The sequence below is a fragment of the Lissotriton helveticus genome, chromosome 1_2 (genome assembly GCF_964261635.1).
Source record: "Lissotriton helveticus chromosome 1_2, aLisHel1.1, whole genome shotgun sequence".
NCBI classification, from domain to species: Eukaryota; Metazoa; Chordata; class Amphibia; order Caudata; family Salamandridae; genus Lissotriton; species Lissotriton helveticus.
In genome coordinates, this window is record NC_136058.1 from 259,738,356 (window position 1) to 259,754,990 (window position 16,635).

The 16,635-nt window shown below is 44.5% G+C and overlaps 1 protein-coding gene across 3 annotated transcripts in view; it reads right to left on the reverse strand.

Annotated features, from left to right (window-relative positions):
* TSPAN1 (tetraspanin 1) overlaps window positions 1–16,635 on the reverse strand; it is a 412,115-nt gene that overhangs the window by 42,922 nt on the left and 352,558 nt on the right. For all 3 annotated transcript variants that reach the window (XM_078671704.1, XM_078671705.1, XM_078671702.1), the window contains exon 3: window positions 340–546. In XM_078671704.1, coding sequence (XP_078527830.1) covers window positions 340–546 — 207 coding nt within the window. The remainder of the gene's footprint in view (window positions 1–339; window positions 547–16,635) is intronic.

The following is a 16,635-nucleotide window of genomic DNA, read 5'->3' on the forward strand; positions in this document are numbered from 1 at the left end:
ACTTCTACAAAAATGAAGCTCAAGGGGATGGGGCTTAATTCCCAAAAGTTCTGTTATGACGGACACCAAGACACAAACACTTCACCGGATGAAACCCTCAGGTAACTGGCTTTGGAAGGGGTTGGTGAACTGTCAGGAGGATGTTATTTCCTCCTCTATATTGGTGAATTGCAGGCCATTGGAGAGATGCATTGTGGGATGGACAATGTATGTAAATGAGGATTTTTTAGGTTTCTTTGGGTTTTTCCGCAGCATTACTAGTCAGCCTTGGGCTGAGGTGTCAACTCCACACATCAGATGTTCTCACAGCCTCACAACAAACAGCAGAACAGAGTTTACCGTAATGAGGAGGCACTTGCTCTCCTTCTGGGCTCCGCAGCATCCCAGGAACCCGAGCACAACCAGGACGGCACCGATGGCGATGAGGAAGTAGCCCACGTTCACAAACTGGTTCAAGTCACTGGCAAACGCGCCAAATATATTGAGGAAGGATTTGGAGTCCACTGTGACCCAGATGCCAACTCCAAGCAGGGTTCCTCCACCCAGCTAAACAAATAAAAAAGGAAGACGTGTTAGGGCGAGGGTTAGATTCTGCACATTTCATTTCCGCAGCATTCAGATCATTGGCGTGGTGAAACAAAACCCTTTGCATGGTCAGCACATTTCAGACTTGGCAATATCAATGTAGAAAGACCATAACTTTAAAAGGACATATCTCTTCAGAATGCAGAAATTAGAGTTGAAAATCATATGCTCGCCCAGCAGTCCTAGAGACAAGACATCTACTTTATCAGGGATATCTTGGAGAACGGAGGTAACCACAGGAGAGGGCGGGAGTACACGAAAGAGGTGATAAACATGAGGCCGGTGATGTAGGAGTGGGGAAACAATGCGATCCAAGAGGACTGCAGAAGGGAGACAGTAAAAGGTAAGTAACAAGAGATCAAAGGCCCAGCACGGTACGATTAACACCCTGCTTTCAAGGAACCAATGGGGAATCAGCTGCTGTTGGGACAACAAAAAGGAGATGGATGGAGCGCTCGAATTTATCTCAGCCTCTGGTAACTGCCCGGAGCCGCCCTCTATGTGCAAAGCAGCTCGCCCTGCTCTCCAAGGGACAGAGATGCCTGAGGGTCTGGGCCAGCAAAGGAGGAAGGGGTGGGGGGGCGGGGGGGATAGACAACCTTACTCCAGGTCATCACGGATCCACCTTTCTCCTACAAATTATTAATTTCAGGAGTTTTAATCGAGTTGAATGCAAGCACAACACTGCAACAGTCAAAATGTACCAGGCTATCACACAAAACTGGAGCCAGCTTCTGCTGTGACCTGGAGGGAGGGGTCACCTTTAGTCTCCTCAAGACAAGAGCAGAAGAAAAGCTGCATCGGTTTCAGCCTTGCTAGGCCTCCTCAGTCTGGGCCAGATTCAGTCATTTGGCATGTGTGTTGAAATAAAACAGAAAGTAGCTCAGAGTAATTAACAGTGGGTGAAATTATTAACTCTACCTCTCAGCATTTCTGTTTGATAAGTAAGACTCGCTTGCTACAGAGAGAAAATAGCCGAACCTTTGCTGCAGAGCCGTTAAATAAGAAATCTGCTAATTATCACTCACTCACAGCGCCCCGGCGTAATCAAGCTGTAAAGGGAGTACCGTGGGCACTCATTGCCGCCGAGGCCCCTACAGGGTCACTTTATAAGGGGATTGTAGTGATTAGTATAGTCTCACAACCCAAGGGAGTAGCCAGAAAATTAAAGTATCCCCCACTTTGAAATACAAGCTCTGATGACACAAAGCAAGTGAGCACTCCCTGCCTAGAACAGCTCTATTTGTCTCTTCCATTCAAGCATCTATCTATTCATCCATCCCTTTATTCTGCCATCCTTTCACCTGTCCATCCATTGATCCATTCTCTCATGCACCCATCCATTCGCCAATTCACTCATTCTTTCACCCATCCATCCATCCATCCACTCTACCACCCTTTCAATTGTCTATCCACCTATGCATTCACTTATCCTTTCACCCATTCATATATACATTTATATATGAATGGATTGATGGATGGGTGAACGAATGAGCGGATGGATGGATGCGCGAGTGAATAGATAGGTGGGTGTACAAGTGAAAGGATGGCGGAGTAAAAGGATGGATATATATATATATATATATATATGGATGCGTGAGTGAATAGATAGGTGGGTGGACATGTGAAAGGATAGCAGAGTAAAAGGATAGAAATATATATATATATATATATATATATATTTCCATCCTTTTACTCTGCCATCCTTTCACTTGTCCACCCACCTATCTATTCACTCACGCATCCACTCATTCATTCATCCATCCATCCGTCCACTCATTCGTTCACCCATCCATCAATCCATTCTTTCACCTGTCTATTCACCTATTCATTGTCTCATTCATTCACCCATCCATCCACTCTGCCACCCTTTCACTTGTCTATCCACCTTTGTATTCATATATCTATCCATCCTTTTACTCTGCCATCCTTTCACCTGTCCACCCACCTATCCATTCACTCACGCATCCATCCATCCACTTAATCTTTCACCCACAAATCCATCCATCCATCCATCCACTCATTCTTTCACCTGTCTATCCACCTATCCATTTACTCATCCTTTCACCCATTGGCCTCTCAATGCTCCATTTCACACTGAGTAGTCCTAAGTGACGTACTGGGGCCCCTCACTCCTCAGACAGGGGCCTGGAGGCCTGGACCTCAACTCACTCGCACACGGCGCACTCCCTGTACTAGCTTCTCCCCACAATAGCATACAATGCTCTCATACAGGAAGGAAGGGTTGTCACATTGAACACCCCACAGACATCCTTCACAAAACTTCAATTATTTTGTAATTTTTGTGGCAAAACTTTAAGTGTTGGATCTTGTCTTGAAAACGCTTTCATTCCAAATATTTGGAACGTGCGTTATTAATAGGGTGACCAGGTGTCCCCGTTTTGCCAGGACAGTCCCTGTTTTTAACCAGCTGTCCCAGCAGATTTCAAGAAATTTTGCGAATGGTGGGGATGTGGGAGGGCAAGGTTTTGATTGGTCACAAGTTTCTCCCCTCTGTGCCTGTTTGCGTTTCCTACAATTGTGGGGCCATGACGTCAGCGAGTGTGGTTTGGTTGCCCGGGACAGCGGCCGCACGGCTCCTTTAACTAAGGTGTGGTAGAGGATGCAAACAGGACGACAAAACCCAACAGGTGCGGCCTTCCGGTGGCTGCGCAAACGCACGCACACACACACACACACACACGAAAGACAAACAGACGAGCCGAGCTCGTGATCCTCAGAGGTCGGTTGTAAGGAGAAATGTTTTATTGTTTTATCAACATAGGTGGCAGGGGAGCGGGATAAACCAGTACATACACATGGGGGATGAATGGCTTCACTCAATGCCTGCTGGTTTAATAAAACTCAGTATTAATTAAGTCAAATAATATAATCAGGGCTGGTTACGGACCCAGGAGTTTGGAAAACAAAAGACTACCAAACACGTCCCCATTAAAAGACTGGCCTGGAGAGCTCGTCATGCGGCCATTAACTAGACGGTGTAAAGTCCACACATTGTGTGGGCAGCTGCATCAACCGTGAGGCTCTGGAGGTGACCGTGTGTTTGCAGAGCACGGGACTGCAGCCGCACCCCAGGTGGCCCCTTACTCATAGGAGAGGGCGGGGACTGACCATCAGCATGAGCTGGGAGTGTTGGCAGCTGAGATTAGAGTGGGAAAGGGTCTATGGACTTTCTCTGGATACAACCATAACAAGGTTCGTTGTCAGTGCATGGTATGCAGCACTTGCACGTGCTCGCTGTGTGCCCGGAGTGTCTGCACATTGAACAGTGACTTCTGCAAGGTCGTATTTCATGCATCACAGGAGGATGGAGGTTTCCAGATCAGGCAGAGGCCAGAATGGCCTCCCAGTTGATGACGTTGCCCCGTGCGCTCTAACCCAGTAGACGCTCTACCCGCGTAAAATACACCCAGTCTGCTTCTATTTGCTATTGAAGATGTCTGAGGAGCCTACGATCAGCAGTTTTGAGTGGGGGGAGGCCTGGTCCCCTATCTTGTGGCCTCCCTGTTTTGTGATCTTCGATGAGGCATCTCTAAATCACAGGGACCCAATGAAAGTAATTTGCATTGTTTTACCCTTGAATAAACATTGTGTTATATAGAGCACACAGTTACCAAGTGCCCTTTCTACGGGTTGCTGTGAGCATTGGGCCTAAAACCGGGCTACTGATGGAGTGAGATCAAAGTCGGTCGGGTCACTGTGGAAACAGACATGATTTAAGGAGTCCATATAATACATAATTTTTGGATTGAACCCATAAAATCAGACATAGAATTCCATGGGGAATTAGTTATAAGTGCCAATGTCTGCTCTCCCAGTCTCACCCCAAATCCCAGTCGCTGTATTGCGGTGCTTAGCCCATTTATTTATTTATAATTACATTTATTGAGCGCGCAGCTACCCGAAGGTTTCCCGGCGCTAAGGCAGACTAAACGGTCAGAAAAAGTGGGAGAAATAATAAACCATAGGGTTAAGTGTTGAAAAGCCAAGTTTTAATTCCCTTACGGAAAGTAAGGAAACAGGATTCGAAGCGCAACTGTTGAGGTAGGGCGTTCCATAAGGAAGGGGCCAACAGGGCAAACGAGCGTCCACCCATTTTGGCTCTGTTGGTGCGTGGAATCATAAACTTATTCTGCGTAGAAGACCTGAGTGTCCGGGAGGGAATGTATTGCTGCACTAGGGCAGACAGATAGTAAGGGGCCTTACCAGTCATGATTTTATGCATATAGCAGAGTGCTTTAAACTTAACTCTGTTCTCAATACGCAACCAGTGCAGTTTCCGCATATGGGGAGTAACCGAGGATCTAGCAGGGAGGTGACACATAAGGCGAACTGCCATATTCTGCACCACCTGGTACTTCCTGGTAACCTCCTTGGCGGCGCCCAAGAGAAGGATGTTCCCATAGTCCAGGCGGGAGATGACCAAAGCCTGGACTACGGTCCTCAAGGTGCCCATGGCACCCACAGCTAACTAATCTTAGAAGGTACGGGGAGCGTGTAAAGTGGGTTTATCTTAAATAAAAGTAGGCTGCAGTAAGAACACACATACATACACACATACATACGTAAAGTGCTCTAAACTTTTGTCACTGGCCAACAGGCAGCGTGGAAGTGTCAAGGTACTAGAATCGTGCCCAGCAGTGCGGTCTCATAACAGGTGAACAGTAGCATTTTGAAGTGTTTCCTGGACTAGTTCGTTCCTAGCCTTATCTTCCTTTGAAAATCACCACGATCAAAGTCCGGCCCCTCGCTTGATTGTCCGGTGTCACCGTTTTTAAGCTGCCACTTAGACTGGGTCGGCCTCGTTTCCCAACAGTGTACATCGTTTCAATTAAATCCTGCCCCAGCCGCATTAGGGCAGTGAGATGCAGTCTTCTGGACGCCTGAGAAATCTCGGATGCACCAGTACTGAAAGACACCTGGCCATGAACAGGGCCTCGTGGTGGTGTTTCTCACAAGGACTGGAGAAAGCCCAGCTATAGGACAACTCTGTTATTCTCATAATGTCTCACCGATTCGCTTAGTCAAACTCTTTCTGTTTCACTTAATATCACTCAGACTCGAGCTCATTCAGACACAATCATTCTCACTCAGTCTTACTCAATCAGTTTCACTCACCGTCTCACTCATTCTCTGGCTCACTCAGTAACACTCCCTTTCATTCTCCCACACTCACTCTCAATTGTACTCATTCTTCTTATCGCTCATTGTCCTCACTTTGACTCACTCCTTCACTGGCACTCTCACTTTTACTCACACATTCCCACAGACATGCTCACACATATTATATATATATATATATATATATACACACACTCTCTCTCACACACACACATACATACACAGTATTTAATAGCATTTGTACTCATCTTGTTGCCTGTGCATGTCCCATTTGGACACCTGCTGCTTCTTTCAGCTTCGCACACTAGAAATTAAAACCTCACATCCGCGCAGTCACAGATTCGAGCTTTTAACTTCTTCTCATTGACCCCAGCCTTTCCCAACTCCCTGATGTGTTGGGAGAGGGTGGGGTAACAGACTGATAGACATGCAGCCCCAGCCACCGCAGGGCCTAAGCCTGCAACATCCGTGGCTAACTTTAGCTGTGATGTGTCACGGCGTCACAGATTCTGAGGCACTGAGCAATGCCAGGGACACGAGGCAAGGAGTGCCAGGGGCCCAAGGCCAGGAGTACCAGGTGCCCGAGGCCAGGAGTGCCAGGTGCCCGAGGCCAGGTGCCCGAGGCCAGGAGTGCCAGGCGCCCGAGGCCAGGAGTGCCAGACGCCCGAGGCCAGGAGTGCCAGACGCCCGAGGCCAGGAGTGCCAGGCGTCCGAAGCTCGGAGTGCCAGGGACCCCCAGGCCCAGACTGCCAGGGACCCCGAGGCCCAGACTGCCAGGGACCCCGAGGCCCAGACTGCCAGGGACCCTGAAGCCCGGAGTGCCAGGGACCCCCAGGCCCAGACTGCCAGGGACCCCGAGGCCCAGACTGCCAGGGACCCCAAGGCCCAGACTGCCAGGGACCCCAAGGCCCAGACTGCCAGGGACCCCGAGGCCCAGACTGCCAGGGACCCCGAGGCCCAGACTGCCAGGGACCAGACTGCCAGGGGCCCCGAGGCCCAGACTGCCAGGGGCCCCGAGGCCCAGACTGCCAGGGGCCCCGAGGCCCAGACTGCCAGGGGCCCCGAGGCCCAAACTACCAGGGACCCCGAGGCCCAAACTGCCAGGGGCCCGGACTGCTAGGGGTCCGAGGTCAAGACTGGGGGTATCAGTCTTCGTTCACCTGCGCCAGACTTCAGTCATTCTCACTAGCAGAGCGGTCTTCCGCTGCTGCTGGATACCCTTTTCTTTTTATACTACGAGCGAATAAATGATCATTATTCACTTTTGGTATAACAAGGGGCGATGCCTAGCCCTGGAGCCCTAATGGGGAAACCGCCACTGGTCTACTCTGAGTCGCTGCCCAAAGTACCCAAGGAACAATACTGCCCTCAAGTGACATACTGATTGGGAGCCAGGACAGTCCACACATGTACCTCCAACTCTGTGTCCCTGTCTGGGCTGCTTTCCTGCCAGGTTGTACATTGGTGGGAACACAGATCGGACAGGCCAAGCACCAGCACGGGATACCCAGGTGCTGTCAAATCCTGCTGGAGTGGCACAGCAGCTAGCCCAGCTCACCATGTGAAGGATTTTTCTCCCTCATAGCTGTACCGCACTGGATCTGGCCACGAGAGAGGAAGCTGTTGGACAGACCTGCTCCTTCCCTGGCTCGGCAGGCTCAGATGGCTACTTTAAGGCTCGGTCCAAATTCTCACGGTCCAAAACATTCACCTTCTACAGTCGAGGGGTCCTCCGTGGGCAGCCCACACACTGCTGTCCATGCTGTTTTGATGGATATTGGAAGTGCCATGGACAAGGTAAGAGGGGCTGCACCAGCCCTCCAAAGAGCGTAGGTGGCGGCAGGCAGTGTTTTATACTTTTTTCTCTGTGTGTGAAGCTGCCTTTTCCCTACAGCCGCCATAATCTTAAGATTCTTCTTCGCTTCTGTAAGAAAGCCAATATGTCCTTCCTAATCGCCTAGAGCCTATCGGGTAGAACAGTCAACCTCAAAGCTGGGAAATCGGGTTCGAGTTTAGGCAGGGATGTTCAACATCCTGTGATTCTGGGCAAATCACTTAATCTCTCCGTGCCTAATAAAATTAAGGAGTCAGTCTGTAACGCAACGATGCTCATGTAAAATGCTCCGATACCTTTAGGTCGAGTTTGCGCTATATAAACCCCGCCCCCCCAAAAATTGAATACATTTTAGGACACTGCACAAATTACCATTATATATATATATATATATATATATATATATATATTCACAGAAAAAACCATAGGTTATAGACCATATATAGTTAGGAATTAGCATTTACAAAACCTTGAAAATTCACTGAAAAAACCATAGGTTATAGACCATATATAGTTAGGAAATAGCATTTAGAAAACCTTATTTTACTCACACAAAACCATTGAAATTCCATATATAGTTAGTTGCACTAACTATATATCGCGCACCTGCAATCCACTGCTGATGATGTCACATATTACATCATTCATGACATGGTCAGTGACATCACTGATGACATCACTGATGACATCTCAAATGACATCACTGATGACATCACTGATGACATCTCATTTGACATTACTGATCACATCACTGATGACATCATTCATGTGATGATACAATGAACCTCTTCAGACTCTAATATAACCTTAGATACACTCAGTGTAAACAGACACTCACAGACTGTCACTCATCCATGGAGTTACTCACACACCTAGTCAGTCTTGCAAAGAATCAATCACACCTCGATTTCCTCAACTATATAGTTATACACACCTTACTTATTGGAACATATAATAACACATATTTACTCTGTTATACAATCCCTGATACAAGTTCACAATAATCCATACAGCCACTCACACATTCACTGGCTCTTATGCACAGTTATTTATATATGTCAACTATCACATGTACTGTGTTTTACATATGTACTTACTTTGACATGTAGCACTGAGATATCCATTCACTCACCAATACACTCATGCACACAGTCAACCGCCCATACAGATGTTTCCACATGCACTTTTGAACCCATACATCTAGTGAATCAACTGCTCACACATCTATGCACAGAGTCATACACCTCCCAGACACCCACACACACACTCAGTCTCCCATACAAATACTTGGGCAACTAATCAATAACCCATATAGTTAGTTATATAGCTAATGATCAACACATGCATCAGATTACAAAACAACAGACACAATGATGCACAATTTAAAACAGTTTAGTCACTAACCCATGCACTCAGTGAGACACATTTAATCACTCACTTATACAGTCAGTCATGCACCTACTAAATCCTTCATCCAGACACTTATACATCCACTCATTCTTCAATATGTAAGACATATTTTAACTTTACAGAAGCATACAGTCACTGGATGTTGTCATCAGTGATGTCATCAGTGATGTCATTTGAGATGTCATCAGTGATGTCATCAGTGATGTCACTGACCATGTCATGAATGATGTAATATGTGACATCATCAGCAGTGGATTGCAGGTGCGCGATATATAGTTAGTGCAACTAACTATATATGGAATTTCAATGGTTTTGTGTGAGTAAAATAAGGTTTTCTAAATGCTATTTCCTAACTATATATGGTCTATAACCTATGGTTTTTTCAGTGAATTTTCAAGGTTTTGTAAATGCTAATTCCTAACTATATATGGTCTATAACCTATGGTTTTTTCTGTGAATTTCATTGGTTTTTTAACAGCTAATATCTGTAGCTGTAAAATGTATTCTTCTTTAAATCCAAAAATATATTTTATATGTTTATGAATAATTTTTTTTTAAAATATTTTTTTTTCTTCGTTCCCGCTTCGCGAATCGGGAAGCTTCCCGTTAGCTGACCTTGATGCCGCGAAATAGACCGCGAGCCGGTAAACGTTTCTTTACCGCAAGTGCCGCGTTAGAAAACAACATCGTGACGCCTCCCGTCCGCATGACGTTCCACGTTGTCGCTTGATACGTCATATGACGTGCTACGTTAGCAAACTGGTACGCGAAGCGAGTGCCAAAGCGCAGGTTTCTGGAAGCAAACCGGGAGGCCCTGCAAAGCGCTTAACGTAAACACAGCAAGTCATGTGACTTGGTAATAACACTTTTCATTGGTTCATTTCACTTTTGGTTTCCTAATGATGTAAGACTAGGTCATATAATCTAAAATGAACACTTTTGATTGGTTGAGAACTCTTGTTTTTCCCAAATGATGAAAATCCCTCCTTCTTTCCTCACTCTGACTTTCATCATTGTGAGAGAAAGACCCTTTGTGATCACTGAGCAATGGCTTCTTTAGTAGCTTCAGCTGGTGCTTCCCCACCACCTCCACCACATCCAAGGAAGAGTGGACCACCTGCTCAAGTTGTAATTCAACAAGAAGAAGAAGAAGAGGAACAGGAGGACGAGCACGAAGAGAGGCAGTTTTTGCCTGAGCAGCCCAAGACGTCTCACCGGAAAGAAAACTTCATTTGGCAATTTTTTAAAATTCCCAAAGGTCAGAAAAAAGTAAATGCAAGATACGTAACTTGCCTTATATGTCAAGATAGACTGTCCAGAGGGACCGACAAAAAATACAGTTTCGGAAACTACACAATGCATCGCCATATGACTAGGTGGCATCCTAACAACTACAGTGCTGCACAGTTTCGGAACGACCTAGATAATCTCCCTATTATGGCCAGAAGATCTGTTGTACCGGAAGTAACGGGACCAGAGGGCAGGGAGATGGTGCCAAATATACAAATGAGATTTGGTGAAGTAAAACACACCTGCGTATTTTGCGATGGATTCATTTCCTACGGAGAAAGAAGCATCACTCTGATCAACAGAGCTATTGACTATCATATGCAAGTTTGTCCGAAACGCCCAAAATAATAAATACTTCTTTTTTTTGTTTTGTTGCTCCTGTTGAGCCCTTTACAATGAATCGTTTTCATTGCCCCCTCCAAGAAAAACCCAAAAAAATATAAAACTGTTCCGAAAAATTCAAAAACAGTAAAAAAATGTTCAGAAAAAAAAAAAAAAAAAGTTCTTTTCAGAACTACCTCCCCGTTATTAAAAAATTGGTACAATATTTGGAACTGTGCCAACCTCTATTTCTCTTAGTTCGCTTCCTAGTTCGCTCGCTGGTACGCGAACTGGAAGCGAACCAAAAACAGTAAGTATAAGGGAAGGAAACACACACTTATGTTAAAAGAAAGACAGCTATAGGGGAGTAAACTAGAGATACTATTACCCATAATCCACTACTGATGATGTCACATATTACATCATTCATGACATGCTCAGTGACATCATCAGCAGAGGATTGCGGGTTTTTTGGCAACATGCCTTATCCACGGTTTAATAACGCTGCCTTTTGCTTTATATAAGTTTTCAAATTGTATGAAATATATACCAATAGGTCTTTATGAACCTTTAGGTAGTGCTTTTGTTCATGAGGTCTGGTCGCTTCCATACACATACAGATGTTTCAAAGATGATCAAGAAGTTTATCTGAATGGAGAGGAATGCACTGAGACGCCAGATCATTCACTAATGTGTAGGCACATACAGTTACACGATTCATGCAACAAACACCGACCAAATATGGCTTGCGTGTTGCAAGGCACGCCAGTTCCTGCTATCATCCCCACGTTCAAGTTGTTGGAAAATGGTAGTTATTTGATGCTCAATAATGAAGATTGTTCTGAGTTAATTAAAAAGTATTCCTTTTATCGTAACAGTAAGTGAACGGGTTATTTGCTGCAGAAATGTTCTATTTCCTCCCACACATGAACATAGGGAGTTTTCAATCTGGCCACAAATACCAACCTTGGGACACGTTTCAACGGCATGACAAGAATAAGAGCTCTTTTGTCTCAGAGAGAGGTGGCCTTGAGTTCGGCCCGTGAAACTTTCGTACTTCACATAGCGAACACCCGTACACAGGTTTGCCTTTCAATTTCAGCAACATGTTTCCGACTATCTTTAACGCATCCTCCACAAAATCCCTGGCACACTTTTTTAAAGTTGTTACCAGTGGTCTCGTGACTTCATTTGAGAAAATCTTTGGAGTCATCCCTGCTCCCTTTCATTCCATTTTCTCCACTCTGGTTCGTGGATTGCATTTTTACTTGCATTACCAGCGGACGCTCTTGTGCTTTTTTACATTTTTAAATATGGATGTCCCTCCTATGCAACCTCCGACCCTGCAGCTGCTGACACTGTTCCGCAATCGCATGCTAGAATATTATGGCACAATGCCGTTGGCGATATTAAGCACGGCATATGGATTATCTTTTCGGTTCTCCTACTTCACCTGTGTCCAGCCTGTATTTCACTGCCTGACCTGTGATTTCGATTGGGCCATTGATTTGTGTCTCTGCGGACCGGTTTCTCCTGACGTCGACTTTAATCAGCTGATGACTCCTATCATTACTCACGAGTTGATTTGTCCTGGCGAAAGGATTATGGCTGTGGCATTGATGCATGGACTACTTGGTCCCTGGAATTTACTGGCGGCAGCACAGTCTTTCTTGGAACACAGCTTTCTTGAAAACCCACCGAGCTGTCCTCTGATGGTGATAGAGGATCCGGTGCTGGGAGAGCACGTATGTTCTTTTCCGCTTTTAAATTGGATGGCTGAACTGTTTTCGGATGAAGACGGTGACTTCCTATTGGAGGCTGTTGCAGCTTATTTTGCATACACAGTTATGTCATAGACCTTTTTCATGTTTGATATGCTGAGTACTAGCATTTCATTGACAATTCATTGACTTATTTGTCAAGTTTTTATTATTTACCTTGCCTATTGGCTTAAGACTCGATAAAGTACTTGGCTGTTTTATTTTTCTTTAGCATTGAATTTTCCTAGTTTTTAATGCTTTACCTTGCGGACCGTCCACATATAAACTTGCAATCTGCTCTCATGAGATGGCACTTCTATTATCTTATTCAGTTCGTTTCCGGATCATGAGGAGGTGTCATCTAGGTCCTGGATATCTTTACACCGTGTTAAGTTAGCATGGGCTCATTACCGGTTTAAACGCCATTTTTCCTTTTTTGCAACTTCTGCACACGACACTTAGTTGTTGCTTTAGCTTTCCACCTAGTAGTTCATCGTGGTTTACATGAGAATAATATGTTATTGGTCTACTATCTGCTTTACTTGTTAAACTATATCTGTACAGCGAGTGCTAAAGTTTCAAGAACAACACGATACAGAATTGTTATGAGGTCTGATCTCCACGACTTCATACTCATAACATAAGTGCAACTTCTGCCAATTCTGGGCATGAGGCGGGTTTTATATTGCTTTGCCGAACACACATACACAACAGTTGATGCGGTTCACATGAAGAGAGAGCTGGTGTATGCTGATGTGATTCCTTCAAATCTAAGACACTAAAGTATGGACACGCCCTAAACCAACACAAAGAGACCTTCTTAGCAAATAATATAATATGTGTATTAGGGAGGGTGAGATATAAGCAGCCGCGGGCCGTGGAGGGAGTTACGATGGGGCAGGGAGGCGGGGAGGGGGAGAAGCAGGGTGGAGCCCTCTCTACCTTGCCCCTCCCCCTCCCCGCCTCCCTGCCCCACCGTAACTCCCTCCACGGCTGCTTATAAGTGTTGCTAACTCTTATTCATTTACAGCATGTTAACATACTGTCACCATTCGCTTTTTATGTACTAGTAACTATGCTGGTAATTTTGCTACTGATAATATGTGTACTTGTATTCTCCACCCTGCTTCTCCCCCTCCCCACCTCCCTGCCTCACCGTAACTCCCTCCACGGCCCGCGGCTGCTTATAAGTGTTGCTAACTCTTATTCATTTACAGCATGTTAACATACTATCACCATTCACTTTTTATGTACTAGTAACTATGCTGGTAATTTTGCTACTGATAATATGTGTACTTTTATTATCTAAGGTACTACGCCTGAGAAGACGGCATTAGTAAATAAACATTTCAAATACACATGTGTTCTTCTTAACTCCATGTTCTGGTTTCTAAGAAATATATAACGACCGACTGTTCATGAGTTCCACGTATCCTGAGGTACTATAAGTTCATATTCTGGATTGTCTAAACATTGAGAGTTTGTTATATCCAATGTGACACTGTACCTAGCTTGCTAAATAGTTTTTGATTACTAACGTGAGTTTTGGGACACCCTAATTCGCCGAGGTTCCAATCCTCTGTCCACAGTTCTGTGTGAGAACAGAAACCCTGCGACAGGGGCACCCCCGACCCTTGCTGGAGCTTCATCACACTTGCGATACAACTCCAGCAATGCGCCACCTTTACGGCACAGATACATCACGCATCTGTGCTGTTTTTGCCCCATGATGCGCCGCATTGTAAATGCAGCACACCATAGGTGACGGAACAGCGGCACAGAATGACTAACACATCCCTGGTGATGCGCCAGTCATCATAAATCTATCCCTATGCTTCTTATCTTGTTAGAGATGAACCGCCATATGTATCATAAAAGTTATTTGCATTTCCTAAATAGCGAACTTTAAGGAATAAATAGCGATTCTTTACCATTCCTAGTTTGCGATGAGCTATTTGCTAATTAGCCGAATGTAGCCCAATGAAGCCCAATGTAGCCCAATGTAGCCCAAAGATGGCCGCCAGACACACAAAAAAACAAATGTAGCCCAAATATCAGCCAGATGTAGCCCAACTATAGCCCAGTGACAGAATGACCAATCAGCTTCGCAAACCTCCGTTACGCGAAGCGGAGCGCTGTTACAGATATATATCTTTTTTTGAACGTTAATTTCTCAAAATCCACTGGAGCACATATATTGAGACCTAGCAAAGGCACATCGGGCTACCAGTCCCTAATATTTTGCCAAGTTTCGTGCAAATCCATTCAGCCGTTCAATTATTATTTTTATTATTTTTTTTTGCCCCGCGGGGCCCTTTTAAAACCTCCACATCAAACCTAGGGGGTCAGCGAGGATCTACTATGCCCCCTTATAGTTATTTCCCCCTTTGTTTTGACCTCCTCTTGTCTCTCGATCCTACCGAGAGACAAGATGGCGGCCGCTACGGACTGTTTGGAATGTTGACAGACGCCGGAGAACCAATCAGCTTCGCTTCACAAAGCTCCGTTGCGCGAAAAGTCCGCGAACCAGAGCGCTAACCGGTCCGCTGTTACAGATATATATCTTTTTTTAAACGTTAATTTCTCAAAATCCACTGGAGCACATATATTGAGACCTACAAAAGGCACATCGGGCTACCAGTCCCTACAATTTTGCCAAGTTTCGTGCAAATCCATTCAGCCGTTCGGGCTAAAAGTGAGGCCAACCGCCCTATGGAAAACTCAATGTTAAAAACACGTTTTGGGACCCCCCTTTTTTCTCGGCCCCCACTGGACGAACCCCCCCCAAATTTTCAAGGGCTGCTCAGAAACAAAATGTGCCATTTTCCTGAAAATTTCAGCCGATTCCGTCCACAAACGCCAAAGTTATTAGACATAGAATTTTCAAAAAACCCATAGAGAAAAAATCCTAACTATATATACCTACTGGCGACCGCCAGTAGGTAATATATATATATATATGAGCACCAACTCGTAATCCTCCCCACTTAGAACGCGGAATCACGGACGCAGACCAAACTTTTGTGCAGCATTATTTTTATTTCTCACACACGAATGTCAGGACGCGTTTCGGCCGTCCAAGCGGCCTTGGTCACACACATACACATATATATATATATATATATATACACACACACACACACACACACACACACACACATTAAACCATAACAGGCTCCAGCATGCTAGATTACCATTTACCACTGATATATTTTCACAGTCTTCCTTTTTGGAACCTCACACTCTTTTGCACTATGTATGACATGTTCACGTTTAATTAATTCTTTAGTGTATATAATATGTACAATAGGATGTATATAGAGTCACCTCTCTTTATTTTAGAGGACCATTGCCGATCCACGGCTATATCTAACAGTGTATAATACATCACTTGAAATATATTACATATCTCCCATGCGCGCATATACACCTATTCAAGGTATGAGTTTGTTGAGAATACTCATTATGAGCAATTGTGATACCATATACATAGTTAACCATTACAAGATGGCGCTTGTTGGGAGATTTGAAGTCCTCTGTCGATGTCGACTGAGAGGTGTTACCTTTGTAACCTATATCAAATGAACCGGTTATACGTGTGTAAACACACACACTGACGAAGGCCAAGTGCTGAAACGCGTCTGTGGCGAGCTTGTAGTTAATAAACTACTGTGTGACGAATGGTACCCCTCGAGTGCTGTCTTCTCTTTCCTGTGACATTTGGATTGTGATGAGCGCAATATATATATATATATATATATATATATATATATATATATATATATATATATATATATACACATATATATATATATATATATATATATATACACACACACACATTAAACCATAACAGGCTCCAGCATGCTTAAGTAAACAAATATGCAAGTTTATTTTCGGCTCTGGTAATGCGTTTTGACCATCTTATAGTCGAGTCAGACTTTCAATATATAGGAAAGGCCTTTTTGGTTGCTTAATAACTTTTCTGCTGCTCGACGAATCTGCACAAAACTTTCCAAAAAGAGTTCATCCACTTTAGCTCCTACAAGGAAAGTTTTACACAGAGTCAAAAAACAATGCTTAACCACATTTGGCAGAAACTCTGAACTTCACTCAGAAAGCATGTTATGTATTACTTGGTGTAAATCAGTTTAGTAGTTTGAGAAAATAGCATTTAAAAAGTATATCGGGTGAGAAAGGTTTTTGGACGGAAAATCGTTTCCAAAATATTGTCTGGAAAATATTTTGTGCCAAAAATATCGAGAGCAAAAATATTGTGAGGGTAAGTTTCTA